The sequence below is a fragment of the Pseudonaja textilis genome, chromosome 6 (genome assembly GCF_049901715.1).
Source record: "Pseudonaja textilis isolate UNSWEBS1 chromosome 6, rPseTex1.2, whole genome shotgun sequence".
Classification (NCBI taxonomy): Eukaryota; Metazoa; Chordata; class Lepidosauria; order Squamata; family Elapidae; genus Pseudonaja; species Pseudonaja textilis.
In genome coordinates, this window is record NC_141995.1 from 46,952,593 (window position 1) to 46,979,828 (window position 27,236).

The window sequence follows — 27,236 nt, forward strand, 5'->3', positions numbered from 1 at the left end:
TATAGGCATTTATAGAATAAAATGTTTAAGATATAAATATATAAATAAGTATAAATAGGTACGATTAAAATGGTTTTGACAGGGGTACTACCTATATTATATATCTATAAATTTCTTTGTTATTGTCGTTCTTTCTTTTTTCTTTTTCTTTTTATATAATATATTGTGTGACTTTAGGATGTGCTAAACAGAATCCCAATACAAGTTATGTGTGATATTAAGTATTATTAGGTTAGGGGAAAGAGTTAAAGGCGTCATACTCTAATTAGTGTACAGGAGAGGTTTTGTTTAAAGAGAAAAAATGAATGGATAGCTGAGAACAGACAAAGAATGTTAAATATTATGACCTGAACTGAGATAAGTAGAATAAAACTAAGAGAGTTAAAAAAGGAAGAAGCTATATAGAAAATGGAAAACGGTAATAAGATATGGAATGATACATAAAAGGAACATGATTTTTGAAGAGGTGTCTGTACGATGAGTTTTAACCCGGGATCAAGCAACTTTCAGAAAAGATGTTTATGTTTTTATGTTTTATGTCTTGTTTGTTTTTTTTACTGGAAGAGAATAATGAAAATGTATAAGACAGATGGATATAAAAATGTACACAATCTAAAGTTAAAGAGATATAATTTGAATAAATAGAAGGAAAGGAAGTAATAAAGAGAAGTTTGGGATAAGATATGAAGATGAACAGATAAGGTAAATATATATATCAAATTGTGCTTGTTTGGAAATGTGATAACTTGGAATAATTCTGTCTTTAAATAAGTTGTTGTATTGGCTTTTTAAGAAAAAAAAAACTCTTATGTCATTATATTTTATGTTTTGTTTGTCTGTGTATTGCTTTGGAAAATCAATAAAATTTGTTCAAAAAGAAACAAACTTGGATAAGGCAGGAAGTTGAATGTAAAAGATGAATATATAACTATTGTCATATTTGCATGTAAATGTAGTAACCCAGAATCATGTTGTGCACTGAAAAGAGCTGTTTTTTGTTTTATAATGTGAAAAACTGTAGTAAAACTTTTTTTTAAAAAAAATCACACCTTGTGTATAGATATGTGTTGATTCGTTTAAAAAAAAATCAAAAAAAAAATCTGAGGGGTTGTTTTGAGGGGAAGTTTCCTGGCTGCCCAGCCATCATTCCACTGTTTATTTAGAAGCCCCTGTGATCTGTGAAGATGCAGATCCATGTTGAATTCCAAGGAAAATGCAAGCTATGCTGCAGTTTTAAATAAACCCCACTAGAACCAGAAACAAACCAAGTCTGTTCCCCAATATGGAGACAAACACATGTGAGGTCCTTCAAATGTCCTATTGGGCTCACTGTGGTCAATTTCAGAAGAAAAATGGTGAGGATAAAAACTCCGTGCCATACCTTGCTTTGCAGAAAGGATTCCAGTCAGGGCGCTGCTGTTTGATTTGCTGTGACCTTTTGAATTTTTCCTTCTTTCTAGAGCGTTCTGAAGAAAGAAGGGGAAGCCCAAGGAAAGATACGCATTAAAATGGCGAAAGAAAATCTGATTCTTATTTTACTAACAAAGCAGAATATTTGTAGCTCAGGGATAGGGACATGAGAGTCCTTGGAGCTCTCTGAGCTTGCTTGTTTTCTTGAAGATGTTTAATTACCGAACTAGGTAAAACCATCAGTGCTAGAAGCAGGGTTTGCAGATGAATGATTGCATGATTCTGAAAGTTTAGGAGATAAACATAAATTACATGCAGCCATTTCTCCTGCAAGAAATGCAATTTCACAGGGAATAAAGAGAACCGAAACGCCTCTTTTGATATGCAGATCACACAAAATGAATTATGCAAGAAAATAATTCTATCAATATAAACAGAAAATATTATGTTTAAAAGCGGCCTGAAGCTTCAGTTTTGTTTTCATTTTATTAATTTTTTTAAAAGCTAAATTACCTAATTGAACTTAAAAACTATGAAGAAATATTAACAGAGTGCTGTTTTATTTATTTTTTAGTGGAAGAAATAAATCATTCAAAGGCTGATTAAGTTAAAAAGAGCCCACATTAACTAGTAAGTTTGAAATATATTTCATTGCAAAAAGATTACTACATAATTCCCCTTATAGCTCACAGTATAATTTACCTTGTATTTCACAATGTTCGATTTCAGAATATTAACTTCTTCTTGAACTTGTTTTAATCGCTCGTGAAGGTATCTGAATTTTAGGGGATGAAAATAATGATATATTACTCAGGTGCCATTTATTAAGTATTTCAAAACAAGCTACTCGAAACATTGTACATGTTAAGAAGATACTTGGTTAATACCTACAGCAGGATGCTGGCAGCAACCCGTATCAACCATCAGTGCCAATGATATTTGTGATACATTTTTAAATGTTCACTGAGTTTCATGTTTAATGAATAAAAGAGATAATAATAGTAATAAAAAAACAAGGGAATTTGAAATCTAGGGGCAAAACTTTGTTCAGCCCATATTAATCCCTTTAAACCATGCTATAACTCAATGGTTAAAGACCCTGAGCTGGTCAGCTGGAAAGCTGATAGGCTGGATTCGAGACCCGAGCACCACATGACAGCGTGAGCTCCTGTCCTCACCTCGGCTCCTACCAACCTAGCAGTTGGAAAGCATGCAAATGCAAGTAGATAAATAGGTACCACTTCGGCGGGAAGGTAACAGCGTTTCACGGACATTTGGTGTGTAGTCTAAAATGGACCCTAAAATGGACACCTAACATCAAAAACGTCATCCAAAAAGCACCACAAAGCCAACTCAGGAAGCTCAAACTGCCCAAAAGGAGCTGCTGATCCAATTCTACAGAGGAATGATTGAGTCTGTCATCTGCACCTCTATAACTGTCTGGTTTGGCTCTGCAACCCAACAGGACAGACACAGACTTCAGAGAGTGATTAGGACTGCAGAAAAAACAATTGCTACCAACTTGCCTTCCATGGAGGACCTGCTTACTGCATGAGTCAAAAAGAGGGCTGTGAAAATATCTACAGACCCCTCACATCTTGGACACAAACTGGTTCAACTCCCACCTTCAAAATGACAATAGAGAGCCCTGCACACCAGAACAACTAGACACAAGGGGAGTTTCCCCCCAAACACCATCACTCTGCTAAACAAATAATTCCCTCATCACTGTCCAGCTATTTACAAAGTCTGCACTACTATCACTATTAATCTTCTCATCACTCCTTATCGCCCTTCCCACTTGTGACTGTATGACTGTTAACTTTGTTGGTTGTATCCTTACGATTTATATTGACTAGTATGATTTGATTGCTTATTGTACCCTATGACTATCATTAAGTGTTGTACTTCATGATTCTTGACTCTTGACGACTGTATCTTTTCTTTTATGTGTACTGGGAGCATTTGTACCAAGACACATTCCTCGTGTGCCCAATCACACTTGGCCAATAAAGAATTCTATTCTATTCTATTCTATTCCATATTCCATATTCCATATTCCATATTCCATATTCTATTCTTGCCAACTACATGACCACGGAAGAGTCGTCAAACAACAATGACTCTCACGACCAAGAAATGGAGATGAGCACCAACCCTTGAGCTGGACATGACTACTTAGGGGAAACCTGTCCTTTACTATGTTAACCGGCTCATGCATTTTTTTCCTCCTCTCTTTTAGCGATTCGGCTATTTTTATCTTTGATTTTGCAATCACTTTAATATTTTTTTCCACGTTGTTTTTGCTGCATTACGACCGCCTACAACCATGGTGGCTAACCTTTTTGGGCTCCCGTGCTGATAACCGAATGCATGCTTGCTTGCTCGTGCTCGCATGCCATCACCCAGAAGGCAATGCACGTGGGGCCCCCCATGCCTCCTGTGCATGCGCACGCAACCTGCGTGACCTGCGCCGCGTACTTCTGCGCATGCACAAGTGTCTCCTGCATGCCGCCGTGCCTCTGCACATGCGTGCCTGATCCTCGACTATCAGCTTGTGGGTGGGTGGCAGTAGACCTTTTCTGGGCGAGTGCTCGCATGCCAGCAGTAATGGCTCTGCATGCCACTTTCGGCACGTGTGCCATAGGTTCGCCACCACAGGCCTACAATATTCGCAACAAAGATGAACCCTTCTGGCGTAAACTCAGTTCTGCAGTGACGTCCCGGTCCTATCCTAAAATAAACCACAATTCATTCCTAAGCAAGCTCACCTGTTTTCCATGCAGAGAGCATCTATATCGATGATGCGGTCGACGTGTCCTCCGAGAACGTGGTTCAGTTCTTGGTTTAACTTTTCAGACTTCTCTTGGTAAAAGGAACGCTCTTCTCTCATGTCCTGGAGCTCATCCAATGATGCTTGAAGATCAAGCTGTAGAGTCTCCATCTGGCGAGAGAGCCAAGCGTCAAAAGCCTTAATGAAGATCAGGAGAACTTCCATTTTGGCCAAGAATTCTTCTATCTCCCATGCTCTGTTTTCAGGGGTGGACTGCTGGGGGTTTGCATGGGTTCAGGAGAGCCCCCTAGCTAAGATTCTGCACAGTTCAGAAAACCCCCAAATCCCGCTCCTGGCTGGCCCCGCTCACCCCTCCCTGCCCCTCCCAGGAGTCCCCACACACCCCGTTTTGGATGCAGGTAAGTGCAGGGCGTGCACAGAGGCTCAGGAAGGACAAAAAACGGGCCTCCTGGAACTTCAGGAAGGCTGGAAATGGGCCTGTTTCTGGCTTCCAGAGAGGCTCCCGAGCCCAGGGAAGCCATTTTCACCCTCTCGGAAGCTCAAGGAAAGCCTCTGGACTCCGGCGGGTGGGTGGGCAAAAATGCTCCTACCCGCTGTGGTGCAGGAGGCCGGCTAGGCCACGCCCATCATGGCCACACTCACCCAGCAACTGGGCAGAGAACCCATTGCTGAAATTTTTGAAGCCCGCCCCTGCCTATTTTCAGTAACAAAAATGACCAAGTTGGAAGGGAATAGCTTAGGAACAAGGATCGACTCGGGAGTAAAGGCTCAGGTGGACGGTGAATGGCCCCTCCCAGAGGGAATAAAGAGGAGCGAAAGGGGAGTGGGGTTTGCAGGAGACAATTAGTTCAATTCATGAGGGTGCAGATCTGTTCCTGACTTCTTGCCAAATAATTGCTGCTACAGCGTGGCGTTTGGAAGATATCGGCCTGGCAGCTCTCCAAGCCTGATCAAAGTCTGTAGTTGTGAAATCTCATGAAAGACTGTTGGCCGGGACTTTGCTGGAGAGGAATTCACTTTAACCTCAATAAAAGGGGTTTTATCGGGACGAGGAGTCAGGCTTCATGATCTTGGGAAGCCTGGATCAGAACAGCTACCTACTCAAGCAATAAAGCGGGTGCAACCCAGGTGAAAGAACACAAGAAACCAACAACCAGCAAATCTGGCTTCTGACATTTTGAAGTCAAATAGCCATCCAAAACCACCGAGCTCTCCCAAATAACACGAAATCTAGTTTTTAACACCCCCTCGTTGCATTTTTTGGCTACGGAAGCAAACTCTTGGCCTTGATGGATATTCTGTCGGATCACATCGAATTTCTTTTAAGGGCCTTGCCTTACAAAGAAGTGAAATTTAGGATGCAGGGAGTGAGAATCTACATTCACAAAGCAGGAACATTTTCGTTCCATTACTTGTTCTCGTGCTTTCTCCAGCTGCTGCACGAGATCTTCTCGCTCGTGGGGAGCAAAATGACGGGCTCCAACTTCTTCATCTCCAAGTCTTTGCTTGGCAATTGTCATCCGAAGAAGCTGCAAGAAAGAAAGAAAAAAATTCAGAAGAATCGATAGCAGCGTTCAAATATCTCGGGGGCTGCCCCCAAAATGAGGAAGTCAAGCTATTCTCCAAAGTAGGGTTCGCCAACCTTTTGGACCTCAGGGACCACCAAACTCATAATTTTTGATCCCAGGGACCACTAACTCATTCTGTGGGTGTGGCCTAATTTGTGGGTATGGCTTAGTGGTCATGTGATTGGCTGGGCATGGCTTGTATGTAAATATTGATTTTTTTATAAAAAAAAGAGCAACTTTTACACAAAATCAGGCAAAGCAGGCAGGCAGATTGAGTTGCTCACAGAATCACAGATTCATTCAGAAATCTATATATCTATCATTAGCTAGCTCAGTCTGTCACATAAAATTTGCTTGCAAGCAAACTCACAAAATTAGCTCACAAAACACCATGCATCTAAATATTGAATTTTTTATTCAAAAAAAGAGCAACAGACTGAATTGCTCACAGAATCATTGAGTGATCTATCTATCTGCCATCGGTTAGCTCAGTCTCTCAAATTTGTTTGCCACGAGTCTGCACTGAATTTGCTTGCAAGCAAACCTTCAGTCCTAAGGGAGGTTTGGCTGTACTTAAAAGCAGAGCCGGAGATCTAAAGATTACCTAGAAAGCAAGAAATCCAACCATTTCCTGCTTTCTAGCTAATCTAAATCTCCCAGCACAGAGAACAGTCGATGGTCGGAAAAAGGAAAAATAGAAATTTAGCAGGCAACAGAGTGGTCAATGTCTGGAATATTCTTACCTGACTCTGTGGTTTCTTCCCCAAACCCCCAAAACTTTAACCTTAGACTGTCTACTATTGACCTCACCTCTTTCCTAAGAGGTCTGTAGGGGGCGTACACAAGTGCACCAACGTGCCTACCGTCCCTGTCCTATTGTTTCTTTTTTATTTTTATTTCTTTTATTTTTCTTATATGTACCCATTTCAAGTATTCATAACTACGTATGTACTTATACCTATTATCTTGTAAGCGATTGACAAATCAAAATAAAATAAATAAATAAAATAAAGTTTACCGGGTAAAGAGTGAGTGGGCGGGGAGAGTTCCTGAGGGCCATGTGGGCCGCGCAGCCTTGTGTTTCTGCGCAACCTGGATTAATTGCTTTGCGGGGGGCTGCTCTTGGGGTGAGATTTCTCTGTGGCCCACCAAAATTTCCTCACGGCCCACCAGTGGCCCACTGGTTGATGACCGCTGCTCCAAAGCACCCCAAGGCAGGACAAGGATGGAAACTCATCAAGGACAGAAGCAACCCGAAACTAACGGTTATAAATCATAATTCTATTTAATTTATCCCCTACCTTGTTGTCTCCCTGCACTTCTCCCAGTCTTTGATGCAATTCTTTGATTTCTTCCCCTAAATGTTTATTTCGATCCCGGGAATCGCTCAGAAGCTGGGTGAGATTCGCCTAGAAAAAGAGCAACAAAACGGTCACGAGGGAAATCCAGAGATGCAACGGAGGAAAAAAAGATCAGTTTTGCATTTGAATCTTTTCTAGAATTAAAATTCATACAAGTGAAGAAAAAAAAAGAAGCAAGCCATGTGTGTGTGTGTGTGTGTATGTGTGTGTGTGTGTGTGTGTGTGTGTGTGTGTATATATATATATATATATATATATATATATATATATATATTGTAAATTTTATTTGAGTTTTCACAAAAAGAAAGAAATACAAATAAAACATCTTTTTTGAAAGCAGCATAATCCCGGGTTACATTTCTTTGTACAGGCACAAATTCATGCTCATTTTTATATTCTATTCCATATCTTATTACTATTTTACATTTTCTACATGGCTTCTCCCCTCTTTTAATTTTCTCAATTTTATTTTATTTATTTCATCTCAATTCAGATCATTATATTTATATTTTTTGTCTGTCCTGTTTCAATTGTCTATTATCTTTTCTCGTTAAACAACATTTCTCCTGTAGTTACTGATTGGAGTATGACGCCTTTATATCTTTCCCCTAAAGCTATAACACTTAATGTAATACATAACTTCTATTCGCATTCTGCTTGGTACATTCTTAAACTACACACAGTATTCTTGAAAAGAAAAAGAAAAAATTATAAATGTATATAATTAGGATAACATTCCATTCCAATTCAATTCTATCATTAATATTAATATTCATTAAAGTCTTAACATTTTTCACGTTACTTTTCAATTAAATATCATACTTCTATGGGAACAATTATAAACGTTCCATAGTTAATTCCCCCCTCTTCACTTATCTCTTATAAAACATTGACTAATTAAAATGTTCCCGTTCCTTCCTAATTCAATTTTCTCATTTATTTTATTTCATTTACTTTATTCACAAACATTTCACTAAATTACACCAACTATTTTATCCCTCATTCTGCCATATGTGCATATTTAGTTCGCAGGTAATAGATCAATAGCAACAGATGGCAACACAAATACACAGGAATACCCTGGGTGGTGAATCCTACCAAGTTTTTATGTGGTCTTTCTAATTGTTCTTATCATTTATTTTATTTTTTTAATTTAACTTTAATATTTTCTTTTCTTTTCTTATCATTTATTTTATTTTATTTTTATTTTAATATTTTCTTTTCTTATTACTTATTTTATTTTTTAATTATTTTATTATGCGCATCTGGAACAGGCCCCAGCTGTTCCTCTTCCTCCGCACACATCTCTGGAGAAAAAAAAAAACCCTTGGGAATTAACTGCCTTGACCAACAGAAAGTCCAGGCAAGACTCTTGCAAGCAGTTAAATGAAGCAATAGTCCTTATCAGCTCGTTTTGATAAATGCAATGCCTGAGCTCACAGCAAGGAGGCTGCAAATTAAGTCAAAGAAATAGACAAACCTCAGTTCTGGCAAGGCAGCCTGTCCCACAAAACACACAAGGAATGAACTTTTCATAAGTGCGAATGCTTGTCTGCGACAACCAAACCACTCCCCTTTCCTCCTATTTATTCCCCAGACAGGGAGGAGCCAGTCAGCATCCACGTTTGTTTTGCTTCCCCAAGCTGGCTTGTTGTCCTCCACTGTTCACCTCTCCTATCTGCTCTGCGCATACGTGCATCTGGAACAGGCCCCAGCCATTCCTCCTCCTCGTTCATCTCTGACTCCAAAGGCAGCTGCCTCTCCAGTGGTTGGGAATTATCAGATGGCCCTGGTTCTATCTCTATGTATCCGACACTGAGCATCCATCAGAGCCTTCCCCAAGTTCTTCCCCAACCTTCTCATTGTCCGAGTCTGCCATCAGCTCCATTAGCAGCTGGCGAGCCACGTCACCGAGATCTCCCTTCTTGAAAGAATTTGTGACTGGGAAATGTCAGTTATATTGGTCAGAAATAAAACCTACCTGTTTTCTTTTCTCTGGAGGAAGAGAAGGATCGCCATCCTAAAAAAAGAAAAAAGAAAAGGACAGGAAAATAAGTTAGAAGAAAGAAATTCTAATTTGCACCAAACCTTTAGTAAAGTACTGTATCACTGAACGATAGGCATTAAAATGTTTCCGCTCTAAGCCTTTGCATAATGCTATTAATATGAATAATAGTGTGAATGGTTTGGACAAAATCAGAATTTAAAAGATGACAGTGGAATATTTAACCTCGCTCACTGCACTACCAGAAGGAAGGAGTAGTGCGGTGGAAAGAGTGGTGAAGCTCTTGCTTGGCAATTAGGAGGCTGTGAGTTCAATCCTAGGTAGAGGCAGATATTTCTCTCTCTGGACACAATGAGAATATATCTGCTGAACAAAACTCCACACTTGTGTCCGGAAGGGCATCCGGCCAGTAAACACTCAGCTCTATTCAATTGTCCAAACTCCACCCCTCAAGGGATTATGAGATCATTAAATGAAGATGATTGCATTATCAGAAGGACCCTATCCAAATTTTCAACCTGGCTACATACAATTAGTTCTTGGTATTTCTTCTTTAGCGATTGGTGCTTTTCCCGTAGTTGGTTAGCCATAAGCTTGAACTGGTCTCTTTCCTGTTGACAGGAATCAAGCTCCTTCGAGAGAATGAGGAGGGCTTCTTTCTTGCTCTCCAGTTTCCGTTTACACACCAGGTACTACAAGGAAACCAAGGCAAAACTTTAGCACTTGCTCCTTACAATGTGAAATGAAGATTCAGAAACATTTCTATGTAAAGAAGGAAAATCAAGTGTTTCCCAAATTAAGATTTGTGCCAATGTCTACGGAGATTCTCAGTCATCCAGGTCCTGGGGCATCCCAAATGTTTAACAGATATTAACAGAGTTGGAAGAGACTTTGTAGGTCATCTAGTCCAACCCCCTACTCAGGCAGGAGACGCTACACAATGTCTGACAAATGGCAGTCCAATCCTTTTTTTAATTATTATTAATTTTTTTATTTTATATTTACAGTAATTCCATCTTTCATTTCAACAGTGGGTCCACTGGGTACATATGTCTTGTGCTAACTGTTGTGATGAATACTTTTCTTACCAATATAACAAGAATCATATTTTCTATATTATCATTATTTCTTATATCTATTACTTTTTACCAATCTTAACTTATTTCTCTCTATATACTCATCTACTCCATTTTAACTTATTTTGTTTTCCAACCATTGGTAAAATAAATCCCATATCATGTAATATTCAGTTTCTTCTTTTTCTTTAATTGCCTGTGTTAATCTATTCATCTCTGCACATTCAAATATTTTCTCAATCACTTTGCCCTCTGCCTGTATCTTATCATTTTTCCAGTTCTAAGCAAATACAATTCTAGCTGCTGTTAATACATGAATAATTAAATGTGGATTTTCTTTACTGTAACCCTCAGGTACCATCCCTAATAAAAATATTTCAGGTTTCAAATCTATGTGTTGCTTTATCATTCTTTTTCCAACCATGTGTGTATTTTTGTTCAATATCTTTTAGCTTCTGCACAAGGCCACCACACATGGCAATATGTTCTCCGTGTCTGGTGGCACTTCCAGCACTTGGCTGATTTATCTTTAAATATCTTTGCCAGTTTTGCTGGTGCAAAGTGCCATTTATGAAACATCTTATATGAATTTTCGTTATATGCTATCGATATTGTTAATTTATAGTTCCTTTCCCATAACGTCTTGGCAGTCCAATCCTTGTGTTTTTTTTTTCCCAAAAAGCAACTGGACTTTCCATAAACTCTTTTTCTCTTCTCCCTAGCCCTTGGGAACCCCAACTGAAACTCAGGCTATTGTTAACCCCAAATGTCTGTAGCCTGGACTAATTTCATTTACATCAAGATTTGAAAACCTGCCATAAACATTCTCAACTTGATATCTTGGCACTTCCCTCAATATAGCGGGAGCCACAGTTTGAGAATGGTTTTTCACCCTCTCATTTAAAAAAGCAAAACAAAACTGGAAACCCAATCTTATAACGAACTTGTGAAAGGACGTTTGAAGTTTAAATAATAATGATGCGCATAAATAATTTACACACACACACACACACACAAATGTGATTTCAGATCCAGGGCTGCATTGATGAAGCTCATATTTCACATAGCTGGATACTTCCAAGGACAATCTTGGTAATATAAAGCAAGAAGATGGGAAGTTTTTAAGGAGACTGGACAGCCACTTGTCTGCAATGGTATAGGGTCTCCTGCTTGAGGACTAGAAGATTTCCAAGGGGCTGGACTAGAAGACCTCCAAGGTCCCTTCCAACTCTTATTGTGTTATGTTGCAGATCCATTATTCTAGAGTAGTGTTTGTTAACCATTTTAAAGATTCAACTCCGGGATATGTTATGGGAAGGAGTGATAGGTAAATAAATATTGAAATAACAAGATTGATAAGATAAACTTTATTGTCATTTTTTTTTACTCTGAGCACACTGGCACACGTGAAAAATGAAATTCTGTTGCCTGCTCTCAAAAGAGAGTATATATCTACACATACACATACATACTACAGGTGACTCTGGGATACTACAAGTGTCATAAATGTGAATCAGTTGCCAAGCATCCAAATTTTTAATGTGATTTTATTTTATTTATTATTTTATTTTATATTTTATTTTACTTTGTTTGATGTTTTATGTTATTTTATTTATTATTTTATTTTACTTTATTTATATATTATTTATTTATTATTTATTATTTTATTATTTATATTATATTATCTTGCATTTTATTTTATTTTATATTTTGTTTATTTGATATTTTTTGTTATTTTTATTTTTGTTATTTTTATTTTTGTTATTATTTATTTTATTATTTATATTATATTATTTTGTATTGTATTTTATTTTTATTTTTATTATTTTATTTTATTTATTGTATTTTATGTCATTGTATTTTAATTTAATTTTTCCACGAGGGGAACCAAGGATCAAAATGCAAGTCATTCTCAACTTCCAAAAAGTTCATTTAGTGTCTGTTCCAAATTATGACAGCACTGAAAAAAGTGACTTATGATGACCATGACGAGACAGCGGTCTAGTTTTCCTTTTGTATCAGACGGTAATGTTTTCCTCTGCACTATTTTTATCCATAAATCTGATTTTGACCTAGTTAATTCTGAAACGCCAAATGGTTTTACAACTAGATAAAGCCAGTTCACAAAGGAATAATCTCCCAGTACCTGCCCCATTAAAATACGCAGGCACATCAATTTAAACATCAGAAATGAAGACTGGAAAAAGCTTAAATGAAGGCCATTTTTCAGTTGTGCAAACACACACAATTTCCCCTGACTTCCCTAAGCCGTCCTATCTCTTTTTAAAAAAAAAATTTAATTGAAAATAAACATTAAAAATATTGAACATGGTGGTCTTCTTTGACGTACATTTCAGTCAATATATTTTACATTAGAAAAGCTCAAAAGATATAAACATTTATACATACATATGCCCACACACACACACACACACACATATACATACATACATATACATATATCTACATATATCTATACATATATCTACGTACACACATGCATGCACATATATATATACATATACACACGCACACACACATACATTTAAGCTTTGTACCATTTAGTTCTTATTCTTATATCTCAGGTATAAGTTCTCTCACCTCATTTCTATTCAACTTGAATTCTTATTTCAGCTTTGTGAACTCCCCTTCCTGTCCCTCCAATAATAAAATGTGTTCCATATTTTATAATATTCTGATTTATCTTGTTCTTTCAATTCTAGTGTCAACCTATCAATTTTGGCGCACTGAAAAATCTTATCAATCATAGCATCTCTGGATGCCTGAAACCTGGTTACAGTTAAAAGCCATCAAAGGAATACAATGCTTTCAAAACTCTTCATATTGGAACCACATTGGATACCATAAACACGATTGCTTTGTGTTGACCACATGTGATGACCCAAAGAGGCATGGCACAAAGGCAACACAGTCACATAAGTAAGAAAAGTCCCTTTAATATCTCCAACTTTGCCCCCAATGTCCAGGCTGGAGAAAAACTCTCCCAGGAACAGCCTTTAAGTGGAGGAAATTCAGTCCGAAAACACACAAACTGTAACTTAAAATCCACACAAACCACCCTGCAGCAATTAACTGGACAGGGCAGGAGAAGGAATTTCAGACTTGAAAGCCCAGCAAAACATACATGGTTGGGAAGACACCAGGAACCCAAATAAGCCTCGATGATACCAGATAAATTCATGATTTGCTCCCAACAACTTTACTGTGCACAACTTCCCTTTAACACTGTGTTCCCAGCTGCAGCTAATGAGGGGAATCAGGGCCCTTTCCTCACCCATAAGCCATGCAACTCCCGTTGCTCCCTTCTCCATTCCTCCCTACGTGCCCTACGATGAAGAAGGGGTGAGCTTTGGTCTTACTCTGAATTCCCTCTCCCTTGTTCTACCTCTCCCTTGTTCTACCTCCCCCCTGCTCTGCCCAGCCAAACTGTGACCTTCCCCAGTTTCTTCCACAGCCAATGGAGCCACACTCCCACTCCCTGTCAGATGCTCAGCCTCCCCCTCTGAATCAGATTCCAACGGGGGCATGATACCATACACGCAGAAAGCTGCTGAATATCCAGGCTCTAAATAAATGTCAGGACTCTAAAAATAAAGTGCAGAGAAGACCAATGAAGATGATCAAGGGCCTAAGAGGCTAAAACATAGAACAAATGGTTACAGCAATTATGAAAAGTATGAAAAGTATGTTTAATTAAAATAAGGGCTAAGGGTGACATTAGAGGAGAATTCCAATATTTGAGGGGCTGCCCCAAAGAAGAGGGGGTCAATTTCTTCTCCAAAGCCTCTGAAGGCAGGACAAGAAGCAATGGGTGGAAACTAACCAAGGAGAGAAGCAACCTAAAACTAAGGAGGAATTTCCTGACAGTGATGACAATTAACCAGTGGAACTACTTTCCACCAAAAGTTGTGAATGCTCCAACATTGTGAGGTTTTTAAGAAGAGATTGACTAACCAGGCCCACCAAGCCACACCCACAGAACTGGTAGTAAAAAAAAATTGAATCCCACCATTGGTGCAATATATATTCTATTAGCAACATCAATTCTGGGCTCTGTTGCACTTGTAAGTCGAGGACTTCCTTCTTGTCTGGGTGCCTCCATATGGTTTCTCTGGCAATAATGTAAAGTTCGCTTTGCATCCTATTTTTCCAGGATGTTTTCAGCTTCCCGGCCTCCTCAACATCCAGAGAATTTTCTACCCAAGTCTCGAACTTCCTGGAGATTTGAAATCCAAATCCCTAACCAGGTGTGACTCGGCTCTTCAGATAGCAAGCGAAGGTTGGTTAAATATTACATCCCAGCGAGACCAAAGAGACGTGGACACACGCAGTGCAAACACAAAGTCTTTGTTGCTTTTGTTGCAATGGTTCCTCAGAACATTTATTTGCTCTGGCCTGAGAGTCACTCCGTCCCTATCAAAACTTGTGTGACGTTTTCCTGAGAGCCAACAGCGGCCTGAGGGTTGAAAGCAGAATCAAGCAAAGAAATCTCAAATATTTCTGGATCACTGACAAGGGAGGGAGAGAGGGAGGGAGGGAGGAAAGGAAGAAGAGAAAGAAGGGAAGGGAGGGAGGGAGAGGAGGGAGGGAGGAAAGGAAGGAAGGAAGGAAGGAAGGAAGGAAGGAAGGAAGGAAGGAAGGAAGGAGAGAAAGGAAGGAAGGAAAACATGAAGAAAGGAAGGAAAAGATGGTAAGAAGGAAAAGATAGAAGGAAGGGACAGAAGGAGAGAGAGAGGAAGGAAGGAAGGAAGGAAGGAAGGAAGGAAGGAAGGAAGGAAGGAAGGAAGGAAGGAAGGAAGGAAAGAAAGAAACAAAGAAACAAAGAAACAAAGAAGGAAAGGAAAGATGGCAGGAAGGAAAAGATGGAAGGAAGGAAGGAAGGAAGGAAAGGATGGTGGGAAGGAAAAGATGGAAGGGAAGGAGGGAGGGAGGAAAGGAAGGAAAACATAAAGCAAGAAAGTAACAGGTGGATGGATGGATGGATGGATGGATGGATGGATGGATGGAAGGAAGGAAAATGATACAGCCCATCCTACACAGACCCTTCTTTGGCTGTTCACACCACTTCCTTGACCAATCACAGGTAGTCCTTGCCTTACAACTGTTCATTTAGTGACTGTTCAAAGTCACAACGACACTGAAAACCGTGGCTTAGGCTCCTTTGTCATCATTTGTGATCCAAATCCGGACGCTTGGCAACTGACTCCTATTTACGACGGTCTCAGCATCCCCGGCGGAGGAGGGGGGCAACGGCATCCCTTTTGGCAACCTTCTGACAAGCCAAGTCCATGGGAAGCATGATTCACTTAATGACCAGGCAACTCCCTTAACAACTGCAGGGATCCACTTAATGAATGTGGCCAGAAAAGCGGCAAAGTGGCCGGCTATTCCCTTCATGGCCGCCTCACTTAGCAGGACAGGCAATTTTCAACCCCAACGGTGGTCGTAAGTCCGGGACTTCCTCTAGAGCAAAGAGTTAAGAGCTCTGTCCACCAAAATTTTGCTACGTCTGGGTTCCCTGTTGCCCCTTTTAAATAAATATATATATATATTTGGGCTTTGCTTGTTTGGAACCAGTTGGGTTAGTTTTTAAGTCCACGGGAGGCAGAGCAAACAAAGGTGACATTCAGTCATTGTTTGTGTGTGTGTGTGTGTGTGTGTGTGTGTGTGTGTGTGTGTGTGTTCTCATGTGGCCATTCAGTAGAAAGTACACACTGTGAGTTACCAAACAATCACCACACACAGGTCAATTTCCCAAGGAGGAAGCATATAGAATGCAGAAGGGCAGAGCTGGAAGGGACCTTGGAGGTCCTCTAGTCCACTCCCCTGCTCAAGAAGGAGACCCTACACCAAGGGTCTTTAAACTTGCCCAGTTTAAGACTTGTGGACTTTAACTCCCAGAATTCCTCCCTTAGTCATGTTAGCTCAGGAATTCTGGGAGTTGAAGTCCACCAGTCTTAAAGCTGTCAAGTTTGAAGTCCTCTGCCCTTAAACAATATCAATCAATCAGAAGAGAGCTGGAAGGGACCTCGGAGGTCATCTAGCCCAACCACTTCAGACACATGGCCGTCCAGCCTCTTCTTAAAAACCCCCAGTGTTGGAGCACCCACAACTTCTAGTGGTGAGCAGTTCCGCTGGATAACGGTTCTCTCTGACTTTGTTTCCTTTCCAACGAAGAAACTCTGCGAGGCGATTGCCTCTGGGTGCCCCTGGGAAATAAACCCGGCTGAATGGCCTCGGCCGGATTTCCAGGCTTGGGCACAAGGACCCCCGAGGCCTCCCCTTCTCAGGACGGGGAAGGCGACCCTCTGCCTGCAGATCGGGGAGCAAGGGATGGAAGGGCTTGGGCCAGGCCGCTCCTTCTCCTCCCTTTCTCCTTCTCCCTCTCCTTCTTCTCCTTCACCCTCTTTCTCCTTTTCCTTCTGTCTTTCTCCTTCTTTCTCCCTTTCTCTTACTCTTTCTCCCTTTCTTCATCTCCTGCGTCTTTTCGCCTCTTTTTTCTCCTTTTCCTCTTTCTTTCTCCTCCTCTTTCCTGCTCCTCTTCCCTCCCCCTCCTTCTCCTCCTCTCCCCTCCTCTTCTCTCTTTCTCCTTCTCCCTTTCTCCATCTCCGGTGTCTTCTTTCCCTTCCTTTTTCTCCTCCTCTCTCTTTCCTCCACCTTCCTCCATCTCCCTCTCTTCTTCCCTCTTTCTCCTTCTCTCTCTTCCTCCTCCTCTCCTCCCCCCCTCCTCCCTCTTTCTACTTCTCTCTTCCTCCTCCTCCTGTCTCCCTCTCTTTCTCCCCTCCTCCTCCTTTTCCTCCTTCTCTCTCCTCCTCCTCCTCTTCCCTCTTTCTCCTTCTCTCTTTTTCTCCTCTCCTCCTCCTCCTCCTCCTTCCTTCTCCTCCGTCCAACCGAGGCATCTCCCCCGACCACGCAGCCCGCCCGCCTGGATTCCCGGGCTGGCCCGAGGCGATCGCGCAGCAGGCCAAGCGGGGCCCGGCCGCCGCCTTGGCTGCCCTCCGGCCCGGCCCGGCCCGCCCGGGGTCCCCGCAGCCCCTCGGCCCGCCCTCCCTCCCCGCCGGCGCCCTCACCTCGCCCACCAGCCCCTGCCAGTCGCTCTCGCTGCGGCTGCCGTTCATGGCTCCTGCCCCGCCTCGGCCGCCTGCCTTCCCGCGACGCGGCCGGCCAAGAGGCGGTTCCTGCGGAAAGCTTCCCCGCCGCCGCCGCCGCCGCCGCTTCGCTCAGCGGCTTTCCGGCTCGGGCGCAAGATCAGGGCACGTAGGGACCCTCGAGGTCGTCTAGTCCGACCCGCGCTGCCGGTAATCCTCGGCTTGTGACCACCGTTCAGCCCCAGATTTCTGCCGTTAAGCGAAGCCACTGCCGGTAGTCCTCGGCCTACCTTCAGCCCCAGAGTTCTGCTGCTAAGCAAGAGGCAAGCTATGCCAGTTTTACGACTTTTCTCATCAGGGTTGCTAAAGCGAATCCCGTGCAGCTGTTAACTCAGCAACCCAGCTCTTAAGCGAATCTGGCTTTCCCCCCATGGACTTGGCTCGTCGTAAGTGTGAGTCAGACACCAAGCCTCTGAATTTTTGCTCCTGTAACACCCCCCAGGAATGCTGCGACAGTCGTAAGCATGAAAAACAGTCCTTCCCCCCTTTTTTCAGTGCCCTCATAACTTTGAACGGTCACTAAATGAACCGTTGTAAGTCAAGGACTACCTGTGTTTCTTACCGCCCCACGTTTTGAATGGTCGTAAGTGGAGGCCTTCTGGAGGATGTGCCTCCAGAAGTTGTGGATGCTCCAACACTGGAAGTGTTTAAGAAGAGATTGGACAGCCATTTGTCCGAAGGGGTGTAGAGTTTCCTGCCTAGGCAGGGGGTTGGACTAGATGACCTACAAGATCCCTTCCAACTCTCTTATTCTATTCTATCCGGAGAACAGACGGAGACAAGAAGATTGTTTTATGACAATTTTATCAGAATATTCAGACAAAAGGGAATCCTCTCATTCAAATAGTTAACACATACACACACACACACACACACACACACACACACACAAATGCAAGAGGAAAGTTGGCTGGACTGGATAAAAGCCCCCTCCCTTTGGCACAGGAAATCAGTTAAGCAGACAAACATGCTACATATTTGCATACAATTAATATCACACATGTTCATTAAAATGAAATCTGATGTCAGAATAGTAAGGAAAAAGGCTGTTTTGAGTTTGCAAAAAAGATAAACCGGACCCGAATACCTAAGAAACTTTTTTCTTTTTTAAAATTTTTTAAAATTTTTATAACAAAAACAACAAATAAAACCATATTTCAGTTATACGGTGTGTCGACTGGGTACATATATCTTGTGCACATAATATACATAATAATACATTTCTTACTGAGTTTACATTCATATTATAGCCTATTCAATATTATATATCATGGTATATCATTTATTACAGTGTCTTTAAATTTCTTGCTTCATTTTCTAATCATCCATAAAAATAAGTTCCAAATCTTACTGAATTGACACTCATATTATAGCCTATTCAGCCTAAGCATTATCTATCATAGTATATCATTATTACAGTGTCATTCAATTTCTTGCTTTATTTTCCAACCATCCATAAACTAACAAACTTTTTTCTTATCTGGAGATAGTCTTCAGTCTGTTTATCTTTTCAGTTTAGGAATGTTAAAGGCTATCCAATCTGTAATGAGCTTGAACATCATTTTTTTTAAAAGAGGGAAAATAAGTCAAATTAAAATACAAAGTAACTATGTTTGAAATGCAAAGTAAAATACGTAATATAATAAGTAATATTACATAATATTACGTAATATTACGTAATATAATACGTAATATATTTAATATACAAGGTAAAACATAAAGTCAGTCTTCTTAAAATGCAAAGTAAATATATTTTACTTTGCATTTTAAACAGTTACTTTATATTTTGCCTTGTATATTAAACATAGTTACTTTACATTATAGTAACTGTGTTTAAAATGCAAAGTAAAATACAAAGTAACTATGTTTAATGTACAAGGTAAAATATAGTCACTCTGCTTAAAATACAAAATAAATACATTTTACTTTGCATTTTAAACATAGTTACTTTATATTTTACCTTGTATATTAAACAGTTACTTTATATTATAGTAACTATGTTTAAAATGCAAAGTAAAATATAAAACAACTATGTTTAAAATGCAAAGTAAAATATAAAGTATGTTTAAAATGCAAAGTAAAATATAAAGTAACTATGTTAACTAACCAATTACAAAATTATGGCATGTGCCCCTCAGAAGTTGACTTATGACTGGTTGCTTAGTGGCCATTCAAAGTTAGGACAGACTCTCAAAAGCTACTTATGATCCAGTTACTGATCATAGTTACAACATTTAATTCCATTTTGGCTGCCGGCTTCTCCTGATTACGCTAATGTTTTGAAGGTGCTTACAGATGAGTTTCTTTGTGATACCTTCTAGAATTTGTTATCAGTGCGCAAATGATCGATTTGCTGGACTTTCTTTTTTTCCTCCTTTCTAAAGATGATGGAGCCACAGTTGCTCTCCTTGGCAGCTCACCTGATCCCCAAAATTTCTCCAGGGTAACCCATAAGGATTTATATCTGATGCCGATATTTGAGGGGCTGCCACCGAGAGGAGGAAGGGGTCAAGCTACTCTCCAAGGCACCCAAAGGCCAGACAAAGGATAATAATGAATGGAAACTAACCAAGGAGAGAAGCAACTTGGAAATAAGGAGAAACTTCCTGACAGTAAGAACAATTGACCAGTGGAACAGAAGTTGCCTTTAGAAGTGGTGGGAACTTCATTCCTGGAAGCTTTCAAGGAGAGACTGGACGGCCCTCTGTCAGAAATGGCGTAGGTTGGACTAGATGACCTACAAGGCCCCTTCCAACTCTGTTAAATCTGTTAATTCATTTACCATCCCTGGAGGCTTTCAAGAAGAGACTGGGCTACCACCTGTCAGAAACGGTGTAGGGTCTCCTGCTTAGGCAGGAGGGTTGGACTACGTGACCGCCAAGGTTCTTTCCAACTCTAGTATCCTATATTCAATGGAACAGGAGTTGCCTTCAGAAGTTGTGGGATCTTCATCCCTGGAGGCTTTCAAGAAGAGACTGGACTGCCCTCAGTCAGAAATGGTGTGGGGTCTCCTGCTTGGGCAGGGGGGATTGGACTAGATGACCTCTAAGGTCCCTTCCAACTCCGGTACCCTATATTCAATGGAACAGCTTTTGCCTTTGGACATTGTCAGAGCTTCATCCCTGGAGGCTTTCAAGAAGAGACTGGATTGCCATCTGTCAGAAATGGTGTGGCGTCACCTGTTTGGACAGGGGGGGTTGGACTAGATGACCTATCAGGTCCCTTCCAATGCAGTTAATCTGTAATAATTTGGCCAGACCATCAGCTAGGCCCACAATTCATCCAGTTTCAATCCTGCTCTCCAGCTCAGATTTTTCTTTATGGCAGGTGGATGTTCATTTAGCCTTCTCATTTAGCAGCTGACGCGTTGATTCTTCTCCTTTGAACACTTCAGCACAACCGTTGTGCTATTTTTAGCCTCTTTCACTAATCTCAGATAATTCTGAGCTTTCTTGACAGTGTTACTGTAAAGTTCTGGGCCTTTCTATGCTTTTTAGTATCTTCCTTAGGAATTAAGACTTCCTTTGCTCAATAGCTTTTCCAAACCCTGGAATTTGTCCCATCGATGCTCTCTTTCATTAAAATCCACATTGTTTTGTTTTTTAAAGAAAGCCTGACCTGTATGTGTGACCTGTTCTCAAGTCTGATTCATTAATCAATCTCTGCCATCAGTTTTTTTTTTTTTACATTCAGTGGATGAGAGGTACATCAGATTGTCAACCTTGATGTCAGGATTCCGGAAATCACCCTAATTAAATCAGAAGCCTGGAACCAAGCTTTTAAAAACCTCAAAAGATTTATTAGGAGCAACATGCCAGCATGACCTGTATGAAGCTGACTCTGAGACATGTAATTTACAATCACCACAGTCGCTACAACTGTCCAAAGGTAAGTAGTAGGGCAGTTCCACCCACCCATCCCGACCCTAGCTTAATTTTTACCCTTCCACTCTGGAGTGGATGGGATCTTAATTAGGGCTTTGGGGGTGGGGTAGGGCTTATATTGGGCACGTGTGTAAAAATCAAGCTAGGACTTACATTCAGGGTAGGTTGTACTTTCGGGGAAACAGGGTATTTAATCAGTTGCACAGATGGTACTAAATATCAAGCAGAAATGGTTAATAACCTGTGAAGTTAGGCAATTTCCCCTGCCTCTTGAAAAAGTTAGCATGAGGGAGAACCTGAGATTCCAGTATGACGGATTTGCATAGATTTGGATCATTTACCCTGCATAACGAAGTATTTGGTTCAAGCAATGCGTCTGCTTCTTTTTTCTCTACATAATAGGTGAATCATGCAACTATCCATATTTTTTTATTCCTTTTTTTTCATTCCTAACTTTCTGCACCATCAATTGTTATGTCCTCCTGACACCATCTGTTTCTTATGTTGAAACCAATTCTCTTTCGGATGTTAGCCTCTAAACTTTTCTAACCTTGCTAATTCGGTTTACAGAAGTATTTTAATATTGCACTGAGCTTAGTCGTGGAGTGAAAACAATGGTGAGCTGCTGCCAGTTCGGACTGGTTATAGCGAATCGGTATGAATGACGATCAGCTGGCCCCACCCACCTGGCCCCACCCTATCCTGTCTTACATTTCCTTCTTTTGCAGCTCAGCTGATTCACACGCAAAGTGGATTACCGTGCATCAGCTGTTCTCCTTACCAGGGAAGGAGAGTAGGTGAGGTGGAGAGGTTCAAATTGGTCTTTATTGATCACAGAACTGATAGTTAAACTGGTTGCAGCGCACTACTGAGTGAGAAAGGAAAGCATCCCAACTAACCCAGCGTGTAAATTGCAAAAAAAGAAAATGCTTTCAAATTGTAGACAGCAAAACGCCTCCTGCTACGTTTTCATGAACTACTGACATTTTAGGGTTAGAACTATACTCTAAGGCAGTGGTGACCAACCAGTGGGCCGGGGACCACTGGTGATCTGCCAGAAAATTTTGGGGGTCCACAGAGAAATGTAACCCCCAAAGCACCCACCAAGCAATTAATGTGGAGTGTGAAGGATGTGTGTTTGTGCTTATTTTCATGGTCATGATGTGCACTGAAGATGGTGTTTGATTTCATTGTACGAGGTGCAATGACAATCAAGCAAACTAACTAACTAATCCAGGCTGTGTGGGAACACAAGATTGTGCCTCCCACATGGCCTGCAGGAACACAAGGCTTGCGTTGCTTGCATTGCGAACAACACGAGATAGGGAGGGGAGTGGGGAAAGAGTGAAGGGGGGAAACTCGCCCCATGCGCCTTGCTTGGCCACTGGGCTGCTTCTTTCCGCTTCTTTCTTCTTCTGCTTTTGGCTGCATGCAAGGAAAGCAGCAAAAGTCTTTCTTTCTCTCTCCCAAAGAGGCTGCGCTGGCAAAGACTCATTTCTGGCAGAGTTTGAGGGAGAGAGAAAGAAAGACTTCTGCTGCTTCTGCTGCTTTCCTTGCATGAAGCCAAAAGTCTCTCTTTCTCTCTCTCTCCCCCTGAGAACGGAGCTAGAGACGGTATCCTGCGATCCCAAATAAAGAATGATCGACCAGTAGGAAAACGGGATGGGGGACTTTTTTTGTGGGATTTTCCCAGGGTCTCTGGTCCGCGGGATTTAAAATTTCGAGTTTGCGGGTCCCTGAGGTCCAAAAGGTTGGTGACCCCTGCTCTAAGGGAGACTCTAAGTAGAAATTGCTTCCCTCCCCTTACCTATGATCATGCCAAAACTTGTTTTGAAATAATTCATTCAATTCTGCCTCCTCCCACCCCATTTTTGAGGCTGATGTATTCCACTCCATTGGGACCAGAAATGCATAAGAGTTTATGTTAACATGATAAAAAAAAAACCAAACCTATTCAAACCTGAGCACATTCTCCTGGAAAAAGAGATGGATTTGCTTACTTATTTGACTTTTTCTGAAGTGACTTCATTCACAGCAGCTGAAGATCAGCCTGATTATCAGATGGATTGCAAGATGAAAACATGGATATCACTCTCTTGGCTCTTTCATTTTCAGAATCCTGGCTAAATCAAGGATGGTAACTTGGAAACTTCCAAAATTAGGGTGTAAATTCTATTTCTTTTATAACAATTTCCTTATTTAACTATAATGAAATTGGTATTAAATCCACCAGATGGCACTCTTATGATCTATTAAATAAAGGACACATAACGCATTAAATCCGGCTACTGTAATGTGACTGGACTTTTTTTTAAAAATTGCATTTAATTAACAAAATATTCTTTTAAACTCATTTCTACCATGATAACCTTTCAGCTTCTTTTCTTGTTACTAATTTGCAGCACCCTAATCCAATCCAAAATGTTTTCAGTGAAAAGGCTTAGAAGAGGCTTTTCCTTAAAAGTAAGAAAGGTTAGCATTACCAAATGGAGATGTAATATATGTTTCCCCATCAATGCAGTTATTGTAGAAGCAAAGCAAGACACACACACACACACACACACACACACACACACACAAAACCACAGAAGACAAATATATACATTAAGAGCAATCATCGATAATGTGAATTATTTGAATCATGGAAATACGTGCTCCTTTTCAAAGGATATTAAGCATTTGCATGTTCCTGTGACTAAGGAACTGAGGGGAGGACTTCGGCTTAATGAACATCCTGCATAGACTGTAATTAGGGAAGCAAAATAACTTCTACAGCTGCATGGGGGATCAGCTGTGTGAGGGTGCAAAATGGCTCCCTGGGAGGACTCTGTTCCATGCAGGACTTCCTGTTCTTGATCTCTCCTCCTCCTTTTCTTTGGATATCTGTGGCTCGGGTCCCTTCTACAGTCGCTTGAAGGGATATGTTTCCAGCCCAAGCAGTGGGTTGGACTGGATGACCTCAGAAGTGGGCTGCACATAATGTAACAACCGGTTCATCTAGTGCAGAACTGAAAATGGGACCACATGTACACACTTCGTACAGTAATAAGATGCAGGCAAGCAAACCTTGACCAATTAAGAATTCAATTCAATTCAATTCAATTCTACTTTTCCATTTGTATTAATTCTGTTCTATTCTGTTCTACTCTATTCTACTCTTTTTTTCCCTTTCTATTAATTCTATTCTACTCTACTTTTCCATTTCTATTAATTATGTTCTATTCTACTTTTCCATTTCTATTAATTATGTTCTGTTCTGTTCTGCTTTACTCTATTCTACTCTATTTTTTTCCACTTCTATTAATTCTATTTTATTCTACTCTACTTTTTCTATTTCTATTAATTCTTTTCTATTCTGTTCTGTTCTGTTCTGTTCTACTCTACTCTATTCTACTCTACTTTTCCATTTCTATTCTATTCTATTCTATTCTACTCTACTCTACTCTACTCTACTCTACTTTTCCATTTCTATTAATTCTGTTCTGTTCTGTTCTATTCTATTCGACTCTAATTGTTCCATTACTATTAATTCTATTCTATTCTATTCTATTCTATTCTATTCTATTCTATTCTAATTCTGTTCTGTTCTATTCTATTCGACTCTAATTGTTCCATTACTATTAATTCTATTCTATTCTATTCTATTCTATTCTATTCTATTCTATTCTATTCTATTCTATTCTATTCTACTTTAATCTACTCTAACTTTTTTCCATTTCTATTAATTCTGTTTCACTTTATATTTTCTATTCCATTCCTCTATTCTTAGAGGAAATTCATGCAGGCTATAAGATGGACGGGTCCCACTGCCTGTCACAGAGAAGTTGAAATATCTGTAGCCAGCAAATGCTAACTTTGGATTTGTGGTGAGATTGCCCAGGCTTAATTTGAAGACTCGAGATTATAAAATGGGCTATTATTGCAATTAGCATATGGAGGACTTTATAACCCCGTCATATCCGCTAACTCATTTTTCCCATGGACATTTAAAATCAGGAGTGTATTGATAATAGCAGATGGCGGGGTTTTTTTTTTAATTAATCACTGATCTCACATTTTCCACAAGGAAGTCTAGAAATTGCAATACAGCACCTGCTTCTGAAAACGAGTCAGTCAGCAGAGCCACATCCACAAAAACTCAAACAGCCATGCGGGTGAAATAAAGGCTCATTTTTCACACAATCCGGTCATAATGTCCAAACAGAAAATAGAAATGTGTTGACGGATGCAAATCAACAAATAATGCCAGGCTAACACCAGAGCCTTTCCCGAGTGACCTTCAGAGATTTCTGCTGACAGTAAAAGAAGGAGGGTGAGAGAATTTGCAGAAAAGTACAAACTGAACTGGAAAGATGTGGAAAGAAAGAAAGAAAGAAAGAAAGAAAGAAAGAAAGAAAGAAAGAAAGAAAGAAAGAAAGAAAGAAAGAAAGAAAGAAAGAAAGACCAAAGGTTGGGATCATATTTTCTGGAGGGCCTGCTTGGGATCCAATGGCACCTAATGAGGAGATTAAAAACTAGAAAAGTATTTGTGATCAAGTTAGACTTGGCTCCTGGAAATTTCGTGGATATTTCCATATAGCTTTCTCAGCAAGAGTACAGAAATGGTTTGTCGTACCCTTTTCCCCCTTGATACGTACATGTATGTACATGTGTTTTTACCTCTGCAGTTTCACTGACAGCTCTAGGACTCTCTGTTGATCCCCATCCAACTCCTAACAAGGTCCAGATTTGCTCCAGTTTTTGAAGCCATCCAAGATTAACAAGATCATACTATTTAATTGGGCTGCCATGCCCCAGCATATAACTTTTATATACTGTTGTTGCTCTCTAGCCCCATCTAGTGGCCTAAGGGACAAATATGCCCCAACATAGAATCTTTATATACTGTTGTTGCTCTCTAGACTATTTAAAGACTGCTGGCCGGGACTTTGCTGGAGAGGAATTCCCTTTAACCTATATAAAAGAGGTTTTATTGGGACCAGGAGACGGCTTCATGTTTTGGGGAAGCCTAGGCCAGAACATATAAGAAGTGAGTTGTATGGGGTTATCGTCACCTATTCTAGTCTAAAGCTAGAGTCAGCTAGTCTAAAGAGAAGAAGAATTAGGGATGACATGATAGCAGAATCCCAGTACTTGAAAGGCTGCGTCAAAGAAAAGGGGGTCAAATTATTCTCCAGAGCACCTGAGGGTGGGACAAGGAACCATGGATGGGAACTAATGGAGAAGAGAAGCAACCTGGAATTAAGGAGAAACTTCCAGTCAGGACAATTAACCAGTGGAACAGAAGTTGTGGGTACTCCATAAAAAGAGTCTATAGTCACTTATCTGAAATACTGTAGTATGGATTCTCCTCAGGGGTGGGGTTCAAATTTTGTTACAAACGGTTCTGTGGGTGTGGCTTAGTTGGTGGGCGTGGCTTGGTGGTCATGTGACCGGGTGGACGTGGTTTAGTGGGCATGTTATTGGCTGGGCGTGGCCAACTTAATATCACTTACATTGAGGCACGCATCTCCTCGCCTGGTGGTTCATGACTGTGGGGATGCTGCAACAGTCGTAAGTGTGAAAAATGGTCATAAGTCACTTTTTTCAGTGCCATTGTAACTTTGAATGGTCACTCCACACAAGCAAAGTACCAGCAAAGGAGGGGGGAAAAAACTCCAGAGAAGTTCCAGAGACAGGAAGTCTAGTCCTGCCAACAATGTAATAAGGGTTAACAGAGAGGCAGTTTCTGTAAGCAACACCAGAATGTTTCCTTCCTGCCTTCCTTACAGGTTTAGGCCAGTAATTTCTTCTAATGACCAGTTCTCCGAACTGCTTAGAATGTTAACAACCAGTTCTAGCAAATAGGTGCGAACTGGTAGAATCCCACCCCTGATTCTCCTGCTTGAGCAAGGGGCTGGACTAGAAGACCTCCAAGGTCCCTTCCAGCTTGTTCTATTCTATACTAATAAGAACCGACCACTACAGAA

At 40.6% G+C, this 27,236-nt stretch overlaps 1 protein-coding gene and 1 long non-coding RNA gene across 4 annotated transcripts in view; one reads left to right on the plus strand and one right to left on the minus strand.

Annotated features, from left to right (window-relative positions):
* The window catches only part of CCDC149 (coiled-coil domain containing 149), a 29,463-nt gene extending 11,986 nt beyond the window's left edge, over positions 1-17,477 (minus strand). For both annotated transcript variants that reach the window (XM_087936509.1, XM_026699761.2), the window contains exons 1-8: positions 17,306-17,477; positions 9,669-9,830; positions 9,115-9,153; positions 7,074-7,181; positions 5,617-5,733; positions 4,182-4,354; positions 2,113-2,185; positions 1,382-1,466 (exon numbers count right to left, since the gene is read on the minus strand). In XM_087936509.1, coding sequence (XP_087792635.1) covers positions 1,382-1,466; positions 2,113-2,185; positions 4,182-4,354; positions 5,617-5,733; positions 7,074-7,181; positions 9,115-9,153; positions 9,669-9,830; positions 17,306-17,353 — 805 coding nt within the window. In that variant the 5' untranslated portion in view covers positions 17,354-17,477. The remainder of the gene's footprint in view (positions 1-1,381; positions 1,467-2,112; positions 2,186-4,181; positions 4,355-5,616; positions 5,734-7,073; positions 7,182-9,114; positions 9,154-9,668; positions 9,831-17,305) is intronic.
* Positions 17,478-21,061: 3,584 nt separating this feature from the next.
* On the plus strand, positions 21,062-26,237 carry LOC148125471 (uncharacterized). 2 transcript variants are annotated; one of them, XR_015744219.1, is made up of 3 exons: positions 21,062-21,271; positions 23,670-23,739; positions 25,037-26,237. It is a non-coding gene; the product is annotated as an uncharacterized LOC148125471 (long non-coding RNA). The 2 variants fall into 2 exon arrangements; XR_015744220.1 differs by having other exon boundaries at positions 25,334-26,237.
* Positions 26,238-27,236: the final 999 nt, after the last annotated feature.